A 23,828-nucleotide genomic window follows, 5' to 3' on the forward strand; every position below is an offset into this window, starting at 1 on the left:
GTGGATTCAGCAGGGACAACTTTGCTGGTGGAGGCAAGGGGGTGAGGCTGCCTCAGATGCATGTACTGTTGTTTCTGCGACAGTTTGTCACAGTGTCAGAAGAAATAAAGCAGAGATACTAATACATACAGATGCATACAAGTTTTGAACTACATACACTGGTGATCGAGACACGAAAAAAAATTACTGTCCTGTCAGTTAATTTTTAGTTTATTCCTTTTGAGTTATTATTTTAGCTGGTAAGAAGCATTTCCTGCAGGATCTGCTCAGCAACAGCCAAATGCTTATGTCTGAGCTTTAGCACCACCACACCTTGACCACACTGAGTCAGAAAGAAAACACTGCAGGTGGTAACAGTCTGCTTCATGAAGTGTTTAATCCTGAACAAGAAAGTTAAGATTTACGGTAATTTGTGCCTACAATACAAAGTGATTAATTTTCTCAGACTCCTTTCTATGTCTGCCATGAGGTTTTCCCTCCAGTATCTGTTCCTCAAGACCACTTCAATTTTACCTGAAAGCCTTCACAAAGCTGGGAATACTGCTTGAATACCTATTTTTCAGCATAAGTCTATGAGAGAGCAAAACCAACAGACAGTATAGGGCCACAAACAGCTGGCAAAGACAATTCATTATACAGTCTAATGTCTAGTGAAATAAGGGTAAGGAAAAACATTATCATGAGAAGATGATCTCAAGATACATAGAAAAAAAAGTGAAACAGTTCATTAGAAAGCAGAGACTGGTTTTTTGCTCCAGCAGCAATATGGCTTTCATACAGATTAGTCTGTGGTTATACTTAATTCATTTATGGGACAGTAAGAGGACAAGCAATGTGACTCCAGCACAGAATATGGAGTATAACAAGAAAACATCTTTTCTAGTAGGTCAATAGGTTGCTAAAAGCACAGTTGTTGTTCTCTGAAATTCTGTAAGTAGCTACAAGATAACAAGCCAAGAAAGCTGGAGTGGGAGTTTTTACAGGGACAGGTGGTGACAGGACAAGGGGGAATGGCTTTAAACTGGGAGAGGGTGGATTTAGATTAGGTATCAGGACAAGATTTTTTCTGTAAGGGTGGTGAGTCCCTGGCCCAGGCTGCCCAGAGAAGTTGTGGCTGACCCATCCCTGGCAGTGTTCAAGGCCAGACTGGACAGGCTTTGAACAACCTGGGCTAGTGGAAAGTGTCCTGCCCATGGAAGGGGGGTGGAACTGGATGAACTTTAAGGTCCATTCCAACCCAAACCATTCTGTGATTCTATAATTCCAATGCAAGAACCTTGCGCTATTAAAAGAACACATTGTTATGTTTCAAAGCACTTGCTATATATCATACAAACTTTTCGGGAGTCATCTGATTTTACTGCTACAACTTTATAATTAGTTTGGATAAAACAGTTTTGATAAAAACACATAGTTTTAGAAGCACAAGTAAGAGTTTGTGTCCTTCTTAGCTTTGTCTAAGAAAATACTGCTAGTTGCATATTTTAGTTTACTTCATAGAAACAGCTGGATTGGAAAAGACCAATTACCAAGATTACAACGTCCAATTGCTACCCCAGGACTGCCAAGTCCACCACTTCACTTAAAGCCTTGTTCGGGATAACTTCAGATTCTCTTTCATGCGTATCGGAATATTTTAAAAATACCTACTGCCTTCTCAATTACTTTGTCGATAAACAGTGATTACACAGGTAGCAGGAACAGGATTTTGTGTACTTCCATCATCTCTAAACATGCCATTCTCTATATAAACTCCCTATATAAAACCACTGTATGCTACACTAGCTGTGAGGTAGCTTCTTATATTCTTGCTGCTTTCTAAGGCATAGTCTTTTCTGCACAGTGGAAACCAGAACCATCATAGCTGAGGAACCAGTAACCAGGGCTCATGAGAAACTATTCCATCTGTCATGTACCAATAGATGATGCAACCAGCAAACACCTACAGTGACACAGAGGACTGGATCTGGTCAGTAGTGACTGTCAGGAGGCAAACATGCTCTACAGTCTTCCCCCTTCTTAGGGACTATAGAGTTAATTACTGTTATAAAACACTAACTGTGCTAACTGGAGAGAGAAAGAACTAACAGTTTTCATGGAAACACAAAAGAGTTTCAAAAAGGATGGCAGCACTGCATGTGTAATATCTGAAACTGGAACAGTTTTTCCTCATTAACTGTCAAGCTGAACATTGCACTGTACATTTATAAATACTTGTATGTTTTTTCTAAGTTTCACAGAAGGCAAACGTATTTCGGAGTCCTTGCCTGAGGACAGCTACTGTTCAAAGAATGACCTTAACAGATCTTGGAAATACCCATGCACCACTCCGTCTGGAGACAAATGCCATCCACAGAGTTTAGAAAAAGCAATTCTCTCCCTTTCAGCATGCACACTTACGCTCACTCTGTGGGTCTTAAGCTGCTCAGCAGTAATGGGAGCTCTGAAACTCATGTTTCCCCCAACCTCAGTTCCAACCTAAACATCTATTTAAAACAAGGAATTATCACTCTTTATACCAAATCCACTTCTAGGACTCAATATTCACAACTATTTTACTTTTGTTAGAACTACCCTTGTAGCTGTTGTGTCGTACAGACAGGAAAATGTAAGCCAAACAAGGCAAAATCTTCTAATCTTAAACCCAAACCTAAATCTATGCCAACTCTGTCCAAAGCAAACTTAATTTTGTCTTTTGTTTAGCTTGTACTCCTCATACTTTACCACAAGTTATTATACTGTATTCCCCTTTGTTGTATTAGCTTTCTTTGTAGATTTGTAGCATGAAGAAATCTCAATGCTATAACTATACTGTAAGCCAAAAAATCACAGAATCACAGAATCCCAAGGGTTGGAAGGGACCTAAAAAGATCATCTAGTCCAACCCCCCTGCAAGAGCAGGGTAACCTACAGTACATCACACAGGAACTTGTCCAGGCGGGCCTTGAATATCTCCAGTGTAGGAGACTCCACAACCCCCCTGGGCAACCTGTTCCAGTGCTCTGTCACTCTTACAGTAAAGAAGTTCTTCCTGATGTTAACGTGGAACTTCCTATGTTCCAGTTTACACCCATTGCCCCTTGTCCTATCACTGGATATCACTGAAAAAAGCCTAGCTCCATCATCCTGACACCCACCCTTTACATATTTGTAAACATTGATGAGGTCACCCCTCAGTCTCCTCTTCTCCAAGCTAAAGAGACCCAGCTCCCTCAGCCTCTCCTCATAAGGGAGATGTTCCACTCCCTTAATCATCTTTGTGGCTCTGCGCTGGACTCCTTCAAGCAATTCCCTGTCCTTCTTGAACAGAGGGGCCCAGAACTGGACGCAATATTCCAGATGCGGCCTCACCAAGGCTGAGTAGAGGGGGAGGAGAACCTCTCTTGACCTACTAACCACTCCCTTTCTAATGCACCCTAAGATGCCATTTGCCTTCTTGGCCACAAGAGCACATTGCTGGCTCATGGTCATCCTCCTATCCACCAGGACCCCCAGGTCCCTTTCCCCTTCACTATTTTCCAGCAGGTCAACCCCCAACCTGTACTGGTACATGGGGTTGTTCTAGAACTATTACTGGCACTGTGATTTTCAGAAATGAACAGTTATTAACCCCTTTCCCTTATTTGACTTTATTAGCCTATCCTGCCATCAATACGCTCCTGAGAAAAAGTTACTAACCAACTTTTGCAAAGCCTAGCCCTATATATTTGGTATTAACTGTCAAACTTAAAGGTCCTAGGAAATAACTTAATCATTATTTCTTTCATATCCTGAGCCTTACTTAAGCTTAATACTAGCCTTAATCTATATTAGAAATCAGCAAGTTCTTTTTGCCTTTGGAAATTAACATAAAATATTACAGTAGGGAGTTACACAATACCGCTCTGGGAAAATGCATGAGTATCTTTCTGAAACATCAGAAGTGAGGAAAGCAGAAGAGTATCTGGCTAGCATCCTGCTAACTACAAAGTATTTTTTACTGTGATTAAACAGGATGCACATGAAGCAGAATGAAACAGAATGGATGATGAAAGAATGTAAGAAATGAACACTAAAATACTTGAAAATGCTTGTTTCCAAATAAACTGTATAATGTATGGTGTATTAATTAAAGGTCATTTTCAGCCATGAGTTTATTTTTATTTATTTATTTATTTTATTTATTTTTACAAAACTTTCTTACGTGTCCTTGTAGACTGTCTTAAAACAATATTATAGCGACTAGTGTGTAACACTGCCACTGTTTTTACTATTCAGCTCCTTAATAAGTCTCCAACACTGTACACAAAGCAATGGAACTACAGGAAGTCAAATAAAGTTCAGCAGCAATGCCATACCACACAGGCTGCAGGAGTGGCAGATCAAAGTGCAACAGGAATTATTTCTGGGAAATTACACCATGACAAAGCTAGTAACTGGCAAAGTGTGATGTAGCAGAAAACAAAATCAGAATTCATGGCGAAGGGCTGAATTCCCAGCTGTTGTCAGAGCAAGCTTTATATTTTTTTGTTTCCCTTTTCTTTTCTTTTCTTTTTTCTTTTCTTTCTTTTCTTTTCTTTTCTTTTCTTTTCTTTTCTTTTCTTTTCTTTTCTTTTCTTTTCTTTTCTTTTCTTTTCTTTTCTTTTCTTTTCTTTTCTTTTCTTTTCTTTTCTTTTCTTTTCTTTTCTTTTCATGCATTTGCTCTTTCATGTGTTTTCTAAACACAAAGATGGCTAATAGGAAATAGGAAAACAGAAGTAGAAAGGACCTCTTAAATAATCTGGCCCTTTCTCCTACAATTACAGGAAGTGATGAATAGATACGAAAACCAGAAAACTCTTCACTCTCATAGATGTTTCTCTGCATACCCTAAACCACTTCTCACCATCTAAAACTTACACAATCTTTTGAACAAAATACTCAAAACTTCAAAAACTACAGTGAGCTATGGCAAGACAGTTTAATTGACAAACTTGAAAGGTCTAGAAGACAGAAGGCAGAGCTGCTCCAAGCAGTGAAAAGGCAAACTGTAAGGCATGCAATCAGACTAAGCAAAAACTGGACGAAGAGCTCAGTGTTAGCAGTGGTCCTGGCACTGAAAAGACAGAGCTGTAACAATAGCAGCTTTTTCTTAAAGGAAAAAAAAAAAAAATTGGCAGAAATTACCCTCCTCATTAAAATTATAAGGCTTTAAAATGTATTGATTTCAACAACAGTTGCTACACAATGCTTCTTTTCAGCAAAAATATCTCATTTGTCTGAAGAGGCAGCACACCACCTCAGGAGAAAGGCTGTTGGGCTGTGAAGACTAGTGGGAAGTATGCAGTGATTTTTAAAATCATTTAGTAGTGCAGTGATTATGTGATATATCAGTAAGGGCAGCGTAAAGTGTCATTACTGACATGATATGGGATGAAACAAGATACTTCAGAAAAATCGCAGGAAAAATTCCAAAACAAAATTTAAAAAATCCAAATCCTAAGCACACAGACACAACTGAGCAGGGTGACTGCAACTTGATACCAACCAGCTCCTCAGCAGCAGCCTGAGATTTTAGCACTGTTGTGGGACGTACCCACAGACTGAAGACACATTTGTGTAGAACAATGCATTTAGTTATATACTGTTATCCAATCTTCCTCACCTGGGACAGCTATAAACCAAGTATCAGCATGAAGTAAGTACTGCTATCTTTGCAGAATGTAGTACCAGCTTCTGTTCAGGGCATGCACGTTCAAGACAAACTTGACAGGGTACAACCCGCCTTTCTAAGATATTGTGTTTATAAAATGACAGAGCTTGATCTCAATTTAAGGCTCAAATACAGGGAGAAAGAGAGTGTAAACTGAATGATGTTTCTGTAATTACTTGTGTGATCGGCTGCCTAAACTTTTCTTACTGATGAGTTTCTTTGGTGTTCAGAATTTTCCTTGAGTTCATTAAAGAGCTTGTTTAGAAAATCCCAGCAGACACCGTGAAAAGCTTGAGCTGTACTTGACTTGCAAGTTTGTCCTTACTTATGAGCCTCACATGCCATCAATGCTCATCAGTGCACGGCAGTTCAGTGTCCAATTATCCTGGATCATCTGACTCTAAACAAAAAGGGCTCCCTTGCTGGTTTGTGTCATGGCTTTCCAACATGTACAAGCCCCCTTTATAGCCCTGTGCTGCTGGTTTGACTGTCTTCCCTCTCTCTCTGAACTCATCTTCAAGCAAAAGTGGTAACATACCACTGTCTGAAGTCCAACTTCTGCAAAGATTTTCCTCTCTTTATCATTTTCTATAGCTCTTATTGCCTCAGGAGATGTACCTCCCAGAAATACAGCTGAAAAATGTAACTAGCGTCTGTTGTTTTTTCTGTATCTCTCCTTTGTAATCTTTAAGAGAGTACAGGAGGATTTTTAAAGCTGTATTTGATATAGCAGCATGTGATTTTATTAACAGAAGCAAAGTCTAGGAAGTGATGAAATTTCTGGCAGATCTCAGATTCTGGATAACCTCTCCCTTGGAGGAAGATGCCACTCCAGCAACATTTGATGTTGTGAGCAGCCCCACTGTGCCTGAACGATATTTTCAAGTGCATCACGTTCTTGGTGCACAACAGTGGTCCCCGTAAAAGCATACAGTGATAAACACTTCCCTCTAACAGAAAGCAGCATCCCGTTCTCATGCAAAGCTCAGACTGTTTATCTCACTCCTAACTCAGCCATGTCAACAAGGTCTTTGCACACAGACTGCAGCCTCTGCATTGCTTGTAGAAGAAACCAGCTCCACTGAATAGCTTGAGTGGTGTTGGGCTTTTTAAATTTAAATACTGCACACAAGAAAAAGCTCTATTGTCCCAGGGAAAAAAAAAAATAGAAAAGGAAAAAGGAAAATAGCTTAGAAATGAAGAGAACAAGAGAGTAAACCATGACTGACTTTTTTTTAAGGTTGTTCAGTGATTTCTTGAGAGGGAGACTGAAAAGACCTTTTCTTCACTGAAGAGTCTCTAACAAGTCACGGTTACTCAAACAAGAGCTGCTAGAATTCCCCTGATTTTTGGAGCGATGATCAGACACTGTGCAGTGAACGAACAAATAATAAAGTGCCTGTCTACAGAAAAGTTTTCCAGATTCATAATATTTTCATGCTTGGGAAGAGATTGGTTGGACTCAATGATCTTAAAGGTCTTTTCCAACCTAAATGATTCTATGATTCTGTATGATAGGAAAAGTTAACCAAAAGTTATTTGCTTTCCTGAACTCTATAACACATGCTCTGAGAAAGTGGTAGTGGAGGCGTTTTATTAGAAGTAAAAATTAAACAGGGAAATACAAAACAGAACTAGGTTCCAGAGTAATCCTGGAACCTATTTCTCCTGTTGCAAGCTTGTAGATAAACATACAAGAAGGCTAAAACACAGGACGTAATTTCTCCATCTATGAGCCAAAGCATTCAATTCACTTCAGCAGACATTCCTGAGCTCCTTCACTGGCTTTACAAAGAAGTTTCAAAGGAAGAGAGCTCTGATCTATGGGTGACTAAACACATCATTAAAGCAGGCAGAAACACAGTGAGAAGCTGCTACATCAGTCAAGGAGTGGGGGTAGGCTGAGAGCCTACTCAATGAGTTCTCAGTTCAAAGGACACAGCTCTGCTCTCCTCTTACTTTTTCTCCTGGTCACTGGTGTTAAACAGTAATGCCGGAGATGCAGTGACATCTAGGTAGTCTTACATCTTTGCATATGCAATCAATTGCAACTGCACAGCGTCTCTGTGCATGGCTATTATTATATATTATTAGCTCAATATTATTGTATGGTCTTTTGCAAACTTTAACTGTAAAATACATTTTCAAATGCATTTCCATGAATTTCAGATTTTGACACCTTACTTTCTTTTTACTGAAAAAAGTTCAGCTGCTTACTATCCTCCCATCAACCACTTTGTGGCCATTTTGGTTCTGACACTGTTTCAAACGACAGAGAATAATACATCAAAATATTGTCTGGGCTTATGATAATATACATGCCTTGTGCGACTTTCCGCCATAGACTTAATACCGTGGATACACAAATAACCACCCAAAGTAGTGAAGTACCACTGAACTATTTATAGTAATGCAGTCCTTGCCATGAAAGACACATTAAGCTTTGTGGTTGCTGAGACTGCAGAGGACAAAATAATGTGTCTTCCACTAAATGGGCTTACTCTGGGTTAGTATTTTCAAGTTCTTTTTGAAACCAACATTACTATTAAGAATATTTTACTAATTGCTCATCAAGCCCAATGTTGTGACAACAGTGGATTTCACATCAAATTTTACGGCTGAAGAGATGCAGCAGACAAGGCCTTTACTAAGATTTTGTTATTACATACAAGCAAACATGCCATCCCTTGAGAAGCGAACATTTAATGCTGTATCAGACACAAACTGATACAAGCTCACTTATTTTAATATTAATATTAATGTTAATTAGAACTTCTCAGCCCTAATAATTTGTATTACCTCAGCAATGTTAAAATGGAAAAATATCCTGTGTATATGTGATGCGTAACAAAACAGGAAGGAATGAAATGAGTTAAAATTTTACAGAATTCGGGAGTCGGAGGAAACCGGTGTATTGGACATGAAAGTAAAAGATTAACAGAAGACCTCAGATTGCACAGTGTAAAGGGAAAAAGCCTGAACCTTCAAATACACCTGTCTTTAAAATATTTCAACTTCTGTTTTAATAATGTAAGTATTTATTCTAATATGTAAATGAGTTAACCAGAACACATCTAAATGAAATGCAGAATAATAAAAGAAAAGTAAGTTGCAACAGTTTTTTCCTTAACCTTTAACTGGACATATAACAAGCTGTTCAAGCTTACCATTTGCCTTGTTCATTTATAATCTGTTGAACTGTATATCCAAACTGTTCTCTTGATGGACCAGAAAATATTTTTGCTTCTAGTATCCCAACATTGTAGGCTTCACAGCAGTTATGAAGAATGCCTGTTAACAGAAACATTATGATTATCACAGAAGCAATTAAAGAAGAATTTTGATCCCAGTGAAAAAGGCTCTTCATCTGTGCCAGCTCCCCCAGTGCAAGAAAATAAAACATAGCCTTTGACACATGCAAGAAAAAACACAGCCCTTTTTCCTACAGCACCCATCTGCCCATGCATAATGCTTGTCTAGCACTCTTTACACATACTATAATATTGTGGGTAGAGATCAATGACTCATTCACTGTTTGCCTTAACAAAAGTTGCAGCATTACGAACAGGAATGTTTTAGCTGACAGGAGGCAAGAAATATGATTCAGAGGTCTGTTACCCTCTTTTACCTTAAGGCATAAGTTACGCTTATGGCACAGCAAACACATCATCAGCCTGCTGAGGTACATCAGAGGTACAAAGAGTTATAAATTGGAAAAAGACCTTTAAGACCATTGAGTCCAACATTAACCTAGCACTGCCAAGTCAACCACTAAACCACATCCCTAAGTGCCACATCTATATGTCTTTTAAATACCTCCAGGGATGGTGACTCAACCACTTCCCTGGGAAGCCTGTTCCAATGCTTGACAACACATTCAGTGAAGAAATTTTTCCCAATAACCAATCTAAACCTCCCCTGGAACAACTTCAAGCTGCTTTATGTTGTCCTATCACATGCTACCTGGGAGAAGAATCCAACACCCACATCGCTTCATCCTCTTTTCAGGTAGTTGTAGAGGGCAATAAGGTCTCACCTGAGCCTTCTCTTCTCCAGACTAAACACCTCCAGGTCCCTCAGCTGTTCCCCATCGCACTTGTGCTCCAGAACCTGCACCAGCTCCTTGCTCTTCTCTGGACCTGCTCCAGCACCTCAATGTCTCTCTTGTATTGAGGGGCCCAGAACTGAACACAAGATTCAAGGTGCAGCCTCACCAGTGCCAGTACAGGGGGATGATCGCTGCCCTGGTCCTGCTGGCCACACTATTGCTGATACAGGCCAGGATGCTGTTGACTTTCTTGGCTGCCTGGGCACAAGCTGGATCATGTCCAGCTCCATCAATCAGCATCCCCAGGTCCTTTTCCATGAGCAGCTTTCCAGCCACTCCACCTCAAGCCTGTAGCATTGCATGGGGTTGTTGTGGCCCATATGCAGGACCCAGCACTTTGCTTTGTTGAACCTCATACCATCAGCCACAGCACATCAATGCAGCCTGTCCAGATCCCTCTGCAGAGCCTTCCTATCCAGCTGATCAACACTTCTGCCCAACTTGGTGTCATCTGCAAACTCACTGTGGGTGCTCTTGATCCCCTCATCCAGGTTACTGATAAAGACATTAAACAGAACTGGCCTCAGTACTGAGCCCTGGGGAAGACCACCTGTAACCGGCTGCCAACTGGATTTAACTCCATTCACCATAACTATTTGGGCCTGGACATCCAGCTAGTTTTCATTGAAATGAAAATGCACTGACTGTAACTGCTAATAATTTTTATATTCTAGTATCTTCAACTTAATGCTTGAAAGACTGGAACAAAAACCAGATTTTCTACTGCATCAGATAACCTACACTTTTGAGTAATTTTATTATCACTCCAGAAGCCTTTGTTTTCAGTCCAAACAGTCTGACCAGTTGTCTAAACAGGAAAACTTAGAAATACAAACATGTAAGATATAACTGCAGTAATAAATCATGGCACTTAACACTGAAACTCCACTTTGCTGTTGTCATGGCACTTGCGTTCCTGGGAATAAGGCTATGCCACTTCATGTTATTCTGGGGGGGGGGGGGGGGGGGGGGGCGGTCCTGAAAGTGTTGGCTATGGACAAGATCCTAAATATCATGAGGTTGCAGGGCCTGATTTCCTTCTGATCAAGAGCCGTAGGTGAACATCTAGGAGAATGTCCACTACAGAAACTACAGGAAAAAAGTCAGTCCCTAAAAGCCAGGAGTAGGTAAGTCCTCCCCCAGCTTGGAGGTGCCAGGACTGAGACAACAGTGGGATCCCAGGAACAAGACACAGCCCAGCTGAGGAACATCTCAGGGCTCCTGAAAACCCCTCAAAAACATCAGCAGCGGAAGAAAACATGACCTGTGGTGCAATGTGCAGTTACTGCCCAAGGTTCACAGGTGAGGCAGGTTCACACTGTTGCTCACTGGTTAGACAACATCCTCCATGTTTCCTCTCCCTTCCTCTGTGCCCAGTCACAATGAGTTTACACACAAAATATGCCTCACCATAGTTATTTAGTCCGAATCATTTTGTAGTAAAGTGGCAGCCTTTATGGTAATTCCTGTAACAGAGACCTTTAAAGAGACATGTGCCAATCTGTGTGGAGACCTCATAGCAACCTTCCAGCATCTGAAGGGGGCTTACAAGGTTGTGGGGAGGGACTCTTCATAAGGAACTGTAGTGACAGGGCAAGAGGTAACAGGTTAAAGCTTAAACAGGGGAAGTTCAGGTTAGATATAAGGAAGAAGTTCTTTACTGTGCAGGTGGTGAGGCACTGGAATGGGTTGCCCAAAGAAGTGGTAAGTGCTCCATCCCTGGCAGTGTTCAAGGCCAGGTTAGATGGAGTCTTGGGTGGGATGGTTTAGTGTGAGGTGTCCCTACCCATGGCAGGGGGGTTGGAACTAGATAATCTTAAGGTCCTTTCCAAACCAAACTATTCTATGATTCTATGATCTTTGGCATCTCTAAAATGTAAGCTAAAATTTGAAGCGTTTCTCTAATTTTGCTGGGCAGAGAAGATGTTGTTGGCTTAACTCTCTTCCAGGTCCCAACATCAGCTTTGGAAGAGAAGTTAAATGGGATTATATCAGCATAAACCAGCCCATTAAGAAGTAGCTCAGCTGTAATAGCAATAACAATAATAACATCACATCTCACAATAGTGTGAATATTAAAATCATAACTGCAATTTTGAGGGAAAGTTCACAACACGTAAAGAAATTTCCATGAATTCTGTACCTTTTCCCATAGAATAGAAAACACAAACATTACTAGCAGAAGACTAAATACTACTCACTCAGTTACTACTTTTTTACCACAAACTCATAACAGGAAATCATATTAGCTATTTCAAACAACCATTATCTCCAGCTAGCCTCTGGGAAGCAAGAAATCACCCTTTTCTAAAAGTATGGTTCCCTGAGAAACATCCTTAGAGATAAATACATTTCCTGAGTCATGTTATTTAAGACTGGGGAAGAGAATGTGTGCAGACATATCATCCTGTGTTTTGCAATACTTTGGACATTAAACACAACCACATATATTCATAGCTTGTGTCTGGATTTTGGGGGGAGGGAAGAGTTTTGTGATCTAATATACTTGTATTTTATCAAACTCTTTTGCTTATGTGATATCCTAGGTTTATTTCTGGGTCTGATGTTTCCAAATTATATTATCTTCAGTCAGAAATCAAGCACAGTTTACCAGTGCCCCATTCTCAGGGGCTACAGGAGAATATACTGCAATGCCATCCCACATGCAAATAAAGAAAAAGAGTAACTCTCCAAGTTATATGGTGCACATGAAATAAATGCTGGCTTTTGAATGAAAAGCCTGAAGTATCCAAGAATGATAAACATTTCTAGGCTGATCTCGAATCCAATGGCATCTAGGGAAAAATTCTCGAATCTCTGGACTGTTACAGTCAGTAGCAAATCACACTGCTAGCCAACTGGTAACTTTGCTAAATGTCTTCTGTCTAAAGGCATGGGGCAACCTCAGTGTGAGTGAACGGAAGACCTTTAGAATTGTGTCAGAGGTGAGGGGTTTTTGAACGTTACAGCCAGGGCAGAAATTTCCAGAACTGGATAAAACTATAGAGATAGATATCACAACCAATGGCCTGAAGGGAAGCTCTCTTGCTGGTTCAAATTGCTTAGGGTGTTGTCACAGGTCAGACAATGCCAAGACAACACATGCTGGCCTGTGGGTTGCCTGTCGCCCTTCTTCACTTGTCCTCCTGCAGGCACTGCAGCAACACTCCCTGGGCCTTCCAGGGACACTCTTCTGGTCCTGGTTTCTTCAAGATGGGGGCTGATTCCAAGGAGCAAAGATAATGCCTGGCCCAGACTGCGGATGCTTCAGCTCCTTGCAGCTCCTCAGGATTGCATTATGGCTTAGGGAAGCAATGTTGGTTTTTTTCTCCCCAGATTCTCATCACGTCTCCTCACTGAGCCATTCCACCCATCTTTCCAACTTACACTGGGGCTTGACTGTATTCTTTTTAACAATTTGCACTACCGCAACATCAGAGCACTGTTCTTTGAGGGCAGGAATTTCTGTAGAGAATAATGGCAAAAGTGCCTGCTGGGCAGCTCTCTTCTCAAAACTTCCTCTACTACCATCACTTGCTGGCCAGCCAGCTAGTCAAACACAGCAAAAAGGAAACAGCTAAAAAGCAACCAGGGAAACACAGTTCTGAAGACAGGAGGTCACTGACAATATTCCTATGGATCAGCTTTGTCTCTTGCTCATGACCACTTTGCAAAATCAAAGTATAAAAGCTGGAAAATACACTGACCCACCAAGAACATTATAAGATACACCATGCTTCCAGCATATTTCAGTCACATTGTTTTATATTCCACGTTTTTATGATCATTAGCAGGTTTTAAATATTTAGACCTACTCCACAAAAATCTTACTTAGCTTCGGCCTAGCTAGTGTATACTTGCTATAACACACTGGGCATTTTCCTGCCATTTTCCTCTGTCTTATATAGTGCTTGCACTATAAGGAAATCTTTCATCCATTTTGTACATTTATCTAAATACAGTATTCAGAACAAGAAATTCAAGCATTTGTAGCCAAAAACAGAGAAAATGCTAAGTTTCCTTGAAACCTATTTTAAGCCTGAGCCAGAATAAGAGGGTCTCTTATGCCTTAAAAGAGTGCCAATCATTGAAGCATCTAGATTCAAAGTACTGTATATTCTAGGCTGGAAATATTCGGTATCTGTTGCTGCCTTCAGGCAATGAACTTTGATAATTTAGAATCTTGAAATAAAGAAAAATAATTCACTCTCTGGATTTTAATAGCTTTTGGTGACAGACTTCTATGTGACCTAACAATCATGATAAGATTAGTCGGGCAAGTAAAAATCCACTTCCTAACTTTTGTCTGTAAATGGCACTTTATTTACAGTCACATAAACAGACTGAGTGGAAGAAAGGAAGCCACAAACAAGCTTAAAGCTTTTGAAGGCCCCCCTGAAGACTTCAAAAGCAGCAGTTTCCCTCCGCTGACTGGGCAGGGGGGTTTGGGTGCTTTGGGTTGAAGAGGACACCTTCATCAAGCAGAATAGTTCCCAACAACCTTCAGACATGAAAAGTTAGGAAAAAATCGTCAGTGGGATAGATAAAAGGATCCATAACCTTTCCAATAAACTGCATTATCTCTTTGCATTGTATTTTTTTCTGGGAATTCCCATGTTTCAGCAACTGCATTATTGCAGTGTATACCTGCAGAGCTACAATGTAGGAGTATAGCTGCTTACACACTTCTGCACCACCATTTTATTGCTCTTAGTAGGATAAAAAACAATACATGTTCTGACTGTGCACCTTTAAGCCTGAACGTGTGGGAATTCTTCTTTAACTATAAATGACATGTCTAATGATGGCTCTAATGCCTTCTGTTTGCTGCCGTTGAAGTACAAGCTCAAGCAAGTTTATTGAAGTAATAGTTCGTATTAGGTACACACGGTTCCTAATTGGTTTGATTTTGTAAGCAAAGCTCACAGCTTAAAGTGAGCAAGCAGAAAATGTCTGTTGGGTAATCAATCATTTAATGTCACAATTATAATAATTATCTGCTTGTAATCCCTTATTCAAAGAAGTTGTTTGTCATACTGATTAATCTAATTGGATGAGAAAAAATGAAATCAGATTTTGCATGTTTAATTACTTGGTTTGTAAAATGAGTTTATAAAAGTTTAACAAAATATGCTGAGAATTTTATTAGTTTGCATTTTGTGTCATAAGTGTCACAATGAACACATCATTTTGTTTGCAGTCTAAATAGTAAAATCGACTTTTCAATCACTTTATACTACTTTGCGAAGGTGATGCTCCAATTTCAGATGGCAATATATGACAGAATCCCATAATCATACAGACCCAGTTATGCCACATCTCATCTCTCATGAAAACACCCGGTCAAATAGAGGCATTCACTGCTGCTATTTACAGCTGGCATCAAACAGGTCTGGCAATCACAGTATACAGAAAAAAGAAGTCACGATGGAATTTGACCACTGAGTCTCTAAGGAAACACCTTTTTTCCCTAAAGGTATGGTGTTCATTTCTTTCAACAAGTATTAGCAACAGAACAGAAAAAAAAAATGTTATATAATGCAGCAAAGCAACCATTTGTCTTTTATGAGTGAGCATTCACACCACTAATGATGCCAGCAGAGGGAAAAGAAAGAGACTCTGTTGTCAGCTCCCCTCAGCTCAGTATCACAGCCACAGGTACAACCACTGCCCCTTGTGCCATCTCTAACAGGACAGCAGACCCTGACAAACCCAAAGTCATCAGCATGCTAGGGGATTTGACAGTGGAAGGGGAAGGCATATAGTCACTGCAGAAGGGCAAGATCATGACCTCGCATTAGGGCAAAACCAAGATAGCATTACACACATCCTTGCACAGGATTTTTTAGTCCATGAATGGTTTGGAAGAGGAGGGGCTGTGAGGAGTGTGTCAAGAAAATCTGACTGGATTATTATCTGCTTCCTGAAGTAGTTTCATAGACTAGCAGCCAGTGAAATGTGTACAGCCTACATTACCTTAATTGCTCAGTCTAGTGTTTTTAAAGTAGCTATTCTTTCCAGAAGAAGGTATCATTACTTTACCTTTATGTTAGCATGCTCCTAGAGAGCCACTACAAGTTCCACAATGAAAAATTTCCCTTTGATCTCAAAGATTTCTTCCTCCAAATAACATGTATCAGCATGGCCCTGAAGCTTATCAGACCCTGCTGGAGACACAGAAAAGACAGGAGTAGGAGGGCTGAGAAAAGTCATAACTCTTGCCTTCCACTGGCTTCATCTCACAACAGATTGTGCACACTGGCTCAAGCTTTCATCATAACTGAAGTATATCTAAGGGCTCCCTTTGAGGTGGATTTTCTGGTAGTTTGTGCTGTACAAGGTCACACTGGATCTCCTCAGTTGTCTGGGAACTTGTTAAAAAATACTTTTGTCCTCTCTCCAGTACCCAACTGTTTATTTTTTTTCATCCCTCTGCAAAAATTTGCAGAAAGCAACTCACAGGTTCTAAAGTCAGCAAAGGAATACAGGCACTTACAGATACCATTTGCACTATAATCACCTCCTGCCCTTGAAATATTAGGCAGAAGGCGGAATGAAGGCAGGAAGGGAAAGTAATTAAATTATGAAAGAGGGCAGTCAAGTAATATTTGCTTCATTTTAAATGTATTTACTCTTACTTTTCTCCGTTTTTTTTTTTTTTTTTTTTTTTTTTAACAGCAACAACATTTTGGTATAAGAGTAAAGTTACTCTCATTATTCATTATTCAGAACCTATGTTATCAGACCAATAATCCAACTGTAATTAGTCAACTGTTCTTCCAGAATGAGCTTTTCAAATTATGGGTTGTTTTAATAAATCCATTGTGTTTTGAAGGTTTTACTGACAAGACTGTAAATATATAGAAGACAAAATAAACAGCATGCTGTTACTTGATTCCGCTGAACTGCAGTACAGATATTCTTCATTGAGGCTTTTTCAGAAGCCACTGAGCAATTTTCACTGCAATGACCTTGTTCAAGGAAGAAGCAAATCTACCCAAAAAAGGAACCCACCCTCCCCCCTACAATGTATATGTCTTGAGCCTGATCTGCTTTACTGTAGTGGTACATGCACTGTGCGCATGCACAGATAGTGACATAAAATCAAGTTCTTTTCATGTAAAACAATTCTATATTGGTTGCACTGTTTGGGGCTTTTCTGTAAATAAGCATAAATATGAAAGACCTTTTTGATACATCTTTAGTATACTTGGTCAGGGCTATATGGAATCCAACCCACTTAATGGGAAAGTATATTACCCTTTACCCAATATGGCTAATACAAGTAAAAAACACTTTCTCATTAGTTTTCTTCTGTATGTTTACTTCTCTATTTTTGGTATTTTTTCTTCAGTATATACACACAATGGCTAGTAGGTATCTTCAGCTCATGTACTGAAATAGCAGTTTTACAATCACAGTTAATCTGTTTTTATTTTAAATCGAACAGCTTTCTTACTGAGAACAACCTTCTAAATAAAGACAAAAGGAACCTCTGACAGGAATCAAAAGGAGCAGAGAATGCAATTGGCAAGACTCAGGACTTTTTGTACTAAAACTCTGAGTTTCTTACAATACTCACTTCAGTTACTTTGTTGATATTTCATGTTTGCAGAAGCATTAAAAGGCAAGTCTTCATTTTACTGCTTCACCTATTTGTTTTACTTTCTTTTATCTTGGTCGACACTTTCTTCACATCAGCAATAGTATCTCAAGATATTTAATAATTAACAGAGATTATATGCCACAAACCCCAAACCAAACAAAAAAAAATATCCAAACCCAACCCACATACCCAGAAGAAAGCAAAAACAATGCCTCATTTAGTAATAATACTCCCTCCTGCCCCTTTTCCTCCACTCCCCTCCCTCCATCAAGTTTTCTTGGCTTAGTTGGCCAACTTCTTCTTCCTGGAAGTAGGTCAGCTTGCAGGCTGAAAGCCTCCAAGCATGTGAGAGCCTGAGTCACTGCCTTTCAATTACAACTGTTCATGATCCAAGAAGCTGCACTGAAGTGTTACCAATAACCTGCTTTAAAAGCAACCCAAACATGATATGACACATAACTTGTGAATGAAAAGTTGGAGAGACTGGGATAACATGACTAGGTGCTGTCTATTTTACTGTTCTGGAACTGCTGCAGAGTAAGAGATCTAATTAAATTTACCCATGACTGCATTAGTTACTCCAAAAGACTTGTCCTTTTCCTGAAAACTCCCTATTTGTAGCCCACACATTGCTCTCCTTAGGGCAGACAATCAAACTGCTCTTCATCTGCAGTTAAGAAATCTCAACAATCTACTGTACATACAAGGGCTGACTCCAAAGAAATGCTTCAGAGCAGTTCCTGCAGGACTGACAACTTCCTGTATGTTTTTAATATAGACAGCAAGTATTCAAGCCTACTCAAATTTATTGTGCTGGCATGTTTCCATCATTAATTTCAGTGGGAAAAACTTTCTTTTACAGAAAACTCACATAAATGGCATCTTTTTAACATGATCTGCAGTGTTTCTTTTCTTTTATCTTGGTACAACAAACAGGATTATTTCAACTTTGTCCTTAGAGTACCAGAATTTGTTCTCAACAGTACCACAAAGAGATTAGAAGTACATGAGGCTAACAGTCCGTACACACATGTTATATACGCAGTTACACCACTGACTTCACATGTAACGATGATTAAAAAACTCTGCATGCTTCCCCATGATAAAAGCTGACTTTTCAACCGGCATTTCACTCCAGCAAATTCTCTTCCCTTGTGTCCATATTATCAGTTGTTGACCCTTCTTTTAAACCACCATTATTTCCAAATATAGTCACAGAGAATCATGCACCACATTACAACTGTAAGGGAGGAAATGCATGTCATCACACAGAAACCAACGTGACTGCTATCTCTATACTTTATTTGCCACATTTGCTCAACTCAACTTCTACGAAATCATGTTTGTACACAGACAAAAATGCATACTTTGCACAGGTCTCAAGAAGATGGGAAGGCAGCCAAAGGTATCTGTATTTCCCTACCCATATCACACTCTAGGCTTTTTGAAAATTTCAGTGTATTATACCATATTAGTATATTGTATTATATTATATCACTGTTAAATGTGACCTGGAAAGGCTAAACTAGAAAAAGGCTGAGGGACCTGCCATCACCATTGCCCCCTCTGCCACTCCAGTATCATAGCCTGCAGCATGAAGACTGCAGTAGCTCGAGATTGAGACTACCATCACACCGTTTAGGACATGGTGTTTAGGACCCTGTTCCTCCCTCACAGCTCCTCAAAGGCTCAGACAACCCCAGAAACAAGAACAGTCTCAGCTGTAAAAAGTTTGCTACATCAGCTTCCTGCAACAAGAAAACCTCCACAGGATATATAATACAATAGTTGGAAGAGCTATAATTATCAGAACTTTTGTTTTCCTATAGCAGACTTAACAGCTTAACAACTATTCCTCCCCCCCGTACTGTAATGGGAGCCCTTGGCCTGGCAGCCTGAATGATAGATAGATGGTCTGAAATTCCTTTTTAATACACATTGAAATGATCAATTCTGGCACCAGGTAGTGTATAGGCAGAATTTAGGCTCAATGAGGAAAATAATCCAAGAAACCCAGGCTTCGGTAGCTGCCTAACCTAGAATGAATTTAAAATTATCTGACACATAGGTTGCATAGTGAAAAGGTGCATAAAAATTTAGAATATGATACAGTTGTAGAAGCACCCCCGTCTAAGAGCAAGGTATCCTACCCTACTGTAGACTCACTGGTAGCAGCATTGCCTCCTCTGGCCAGAGGTAATGAATACTTCCCAATTAAATCATTTCTCCTCTAAGTGATTTAACTGAATAGCTAAATAACTTCTTTTTATGCACTGCCTACTTAATAAATGTGAATTGCATTAGCAGTCCAAAAGGGCCAACTCTGAACCCCTATCCTCTCAGCTAAGTTGCTGAGGTGAGTAGCTCGAGAGAGGACGCCTTTAACACCAGAGCGGGGGAGAGATCAGTGTTCCAGGCCAGGCTGGATGAAGCCTTGTGTGGGATGGTTTAGTGTGAGGTGTCCCTGTCCACGGCACGGGGGTTGGAACTAGATGATCTTGAGGTCCTTTCCAACCCTAACTATTCTATGATTCTATGATTAGGCCACAGGCAAGATTTGGTTTTGCTTGTCTGTCTGGAAACATAAATGTGCACCCCAGGATGAGCCAAGACCTCGTTTCAATATTAGAGAGCGCTTCTCTTGACTACTTTATCGCCTTGTAGCAGAGATGCTTCTGGGAAAGTCTAGGAGGTGAGGGTCCACCGCCACTAGCGTTAAGGGAGAACTAAGCCCATGTTTCCCAGGTGACTATTACCATCACTTCTAAGGCAGCTACTTCCTGAAAAAGCTGAACTAGACAACTACCACCCAGAATTCTTTCCCCACCCTTGACCTCAGGGGAAGGAGGCACCTCATGCAGATGCCTGAGACAGATGGAGTTCAAACACCCCCCCCCCCCCTCCCCGACCCACTGTTTAACTGCATGAGCCTTCCTGCTTTGCAAGCAAATGTTTTTCATGCACTTTAAAAGAATCTGAATGTCTCTGCTGCATCCAAGGCATCTAATTGCACTGTGGGGCAGGGGAATAAGGTTTCAGGTGCACTAGGGCTGCAGCATGCACCCTCACAGCCCTCAGCCTGCTCACTGCATGCTTGTGGTCAGGTGAGTGACCAGCTATCTCTAGTCAGGGTACGGAAAGTAGTTATCTTTTTTTTGTAAAATGCAGCCATTGTACATTTTGGGGTTGGAGAAAAGGACCCAGGTACATTTAAGAAGAGCTTTCTGGAGATAATGCTTACTTCCACAAAAGCAGAACAGTTGCTTTTTGTATTCAGAGAAGCGAAGCCTATTGTACCTGTCAACTTCTCAGAAAGACAACTCCAGAGACTCATAAAGTTTGCTGGGCTTTTTTACTGTTCAATATGATGAACTGGCCTTGGGCAGTTTGGAAAAGAAAAAAAAAAAGAGCGAGTAGTGACAGTGAAATGAAAGGATATTTTGCTACAGTCAAATGGACAACTATTATTAGCAGAGCTACTAAAGGATTACTATACAAGCGGTGCTGCTTGTACTTTTTTCTGTTTATTGTTTTGCCTATCTTAATAAAAGAGCTACATTATTTTCAGTAATTTCTACTGTTCTAAATTTGACCTATATGTATTTCAGGCATATTTACATGGGAACTCTATTTGGTGGACATACTTCATGTCAGGACACTTAAACTTTTCTTCCACTTAGAAAACTTTCCCTTGAGAACCTGCAGCTAAATCTTGAGTTTAACATCTATCAATCCACTCTTATTGTCTTATATTTTACACCTAAGAAAACAGAATCAATGAAAAACTATTTAAGAAAATGTTGTGGCTTTCTTCAGTTAGCAATTACCGTTCTCCTCAAATAGGAAATGCAAATAAGAATAAAAGCACAGAAACTTTTGAGTCACACACTCTCCATTGCAATCATAACCATCTAGGTCACACTAGTTGCCATGGGACAAGACACCCCATTTGCTTCTGTCCAGAGAGGTGTATACAAAGGGTGTTCTTCTGTGGTTTACTTTCCCTGTTGTAGCAAATTGCTACATTAAGAAATGAAGCCAGTAACTCTTGACACAGGTTGCCCTGATTTGGACACCTACATAGATGTTCACCTAACTTTCAGAACAGGGCCAGCCAAGAGTAAATTTAGGCTTAAAATACAGGAATTTCCTGATAAGTTGTTTTAGCAAATTATGCAATGAACTAGAATTTTTATTTTTTTTTTTTACTCAATGCGCTTTTGCAGTTGAAGGGAGACATAAACTCAACAATCACAAGAACTGAGAAGTTATGAGAAGTGACTGCTGTGTATGCAAAAAAGGTAGACAGGCTGTTAGCTAATCCAGCTGTCTTACCTGTGGGCAGCTGCCTTACTGCTGGCAGCATAAAGCATGACACAAACACTTCCTCCAAAAAGTTCACTACTTCTAATAATGGCAGCCATCACTGCAGTAAGCTCACGTGAGCCAAACGTGAGTCGGCTATTCCTCATTCAGTTAAAAACCTGATCTTGCCATCAGTTGATACAGTTATTTTCTGGATAATCCAAAGGGTAAGGCAGCCTGAGCATCTGCAGTCTTATTATTGCACACAGCTTTGTGTTGCAGCCTTAACACAGCACCAACTGCTGCCAGCTTCCTTATTTTTATATTATAGTTTTATTATTTTTTCTATTATATTTATCTATTTTTATTTTTAATCTTAATTTTTTAACAGTTATTTATTTATATATTTATATTTGAATGGTTCTCTAGAGAAGCAGACAATTAGACTGGTAAATAGATACAAGGTAAAAACATAATGCAATGCTTCACCACCACCACCCTCAAACACAATTATTTCCTGTGGTATTTCCAGCGTGCAATATGTTCCTTTCCAAAGTGTCTGTTAACAGTAATTTTCCTCAAGATTTCTTTTTCGTCTGTTCTTCAGAAATAACCAACAGTATTAGCCAAGGAAATTTGCATGATTAAAAAATATCCTGTATGAAATAAAGAAAGAATGATGAACTTGGAAGCAGGATACAAAGGGCAAAATAGATCAGGAATAAAGCAAGAGAGTTCCACCAGGGCTGTGCGTAACTTCCAAGCCCTTCATCCTGTCTACCAGTAATGTGAAAAGGACAAAAGAATCCGTGACATTCATCATGTGTGACATTCAACCATGCAGATGTCATTTGGTTATACACAAGATGTCTTTGCTCGTCCTGCATTCAAAGAGCCTGTGTTGATCTTACTTCTTTGCCTGTATAATTCCTTCTTTAAGTCCTGAATACTACGTGAGTCTTATTAGATTAAAAAAAAAAAAATAAAATAAAATCTGCCTCTCCAGGAAAAAATAAACTAACTTAGTGCTCTGAAGGTCCTATAATGCTGTTCAGGAACTAATTCAAAGTAACAATTACTAGCACTCAGAATATTGAGTTATTTGGTAATTCAGAACTCCCAGCCTGATTTGGAAGCAATGGAAAGGCCCACACAGCTTATGTTGACTCCATTAGATGTCTTTAGTATTCTTCACCTCCAGAAAATGAGTGCAGCATGAGCAGGAAGAACATTATCACATATTGCTTTATAGGGATACACACTTACACTCAGCTAATATAGGCAGAAGGTATCATTTATCCTGTGTAATTCACATTAATTTATTTTTATTATCCTTTTATCAGTGCCTAGAGAAAAGGGTATGTTCATATAACTGCTTAGCACAGATACGTGTCAGTCTTTCACCTAATAGTTTATAAGTAAAAATCCTTCTCCATTATCTTTTTCTACAGAAATGGAAACCAAGGCTGAGACAGTTCTCTGATGTCCTGGTCTAATTTCAACGGGAACAGTACAGCCAATTTATTTACACAAAACTAAACTTATCAACTGGCTTTCCCTCACTGTGCAGGGTCTGAAATCCTAACACAGCACAGTATCAAAGGGCCAGAGATCACTATGTGAAAAAGAAGTCCTAAACATTAAAACTGCTAATGGAAATGTCCTAAGCCAAGCAGATAACATGTGTTGGTATGCAAGTGCACGGCTATGCCGATGAGAATCCAGCCTGTGTCCCGTCTGCATTTCGGCATGGTCACCATGGAAATGGGAACTGGCCTGCACAGAGCCTAACAAAGGGAACCTTCAAATGAAAATAACAACACTGGATAGAGACTGCCCAAGATTCCTGCTGGGGAAAATGACTTGCTTTACTCGTCTGAAGATGCAGAAACTCCCTTTTACCTGCATTAACCCTGAGAGTATTTTTTTCACATTTAGCTGTTTTGATATTAAGCCATTGGCAATCGCAGTTATAAGACCTCATAAAAATACATTACATGAAGCATATGCAAACCCCACTTTCACTCATTCAAAATTAACAATAGTGAAGAAAGACCACAATGAATAACATATATATTGTGGGTAAGAAACACAATAAAATCAAGTAGTATTGGTCCTTTTACTTCTTTGTCTTCTTA

At 39.8% G+C, this 23,828-nt stretch overlaps 1 protein-coding gene across 2 annotated transcripts in view; it reads right to left on the reverse strand.

Moving 5' to 3' along the window:
- ITGA2 (integrin subunit alpha 2) overlaps positions 1 to 23,828 on the reverse strand; it is a 68,408-nt gene that overhangs the window by 39,846 nt on the left and 4,734 nt on the right. Inside the window, exon 2 of one of the 2 annotated variants that reach the window (XM_065663197.1) lies at positions 8,839 to 8,962. In XM_065663197.1, the coding sequence (XP_065519269.1) occupies positions 8,839 to 8,962 (124 nt within the window). Of the gene's footprint in view, positions 1 to 8,838; positions 9,039 to 23,828 lie in introns of those variants that run through there. The other variant, XM_065663195.1, reaches the window with a different exon arrangement.

This window comes from Lathamus discolor, chromosome Z (genome assembly GCF_037157495.1).
Source record: "Lathamus discolor isolate bLatDis1 chromosome Z, bLatDis1.hap1, whole genome shotgun sequence".
NCBI classification, from domain to species: domain Eukaryota; kingdom Metazoa; phylum Chordata; class Aves; order Psittaciformes; family Psittacidae; genus Lathamus; species Lathamus discolor.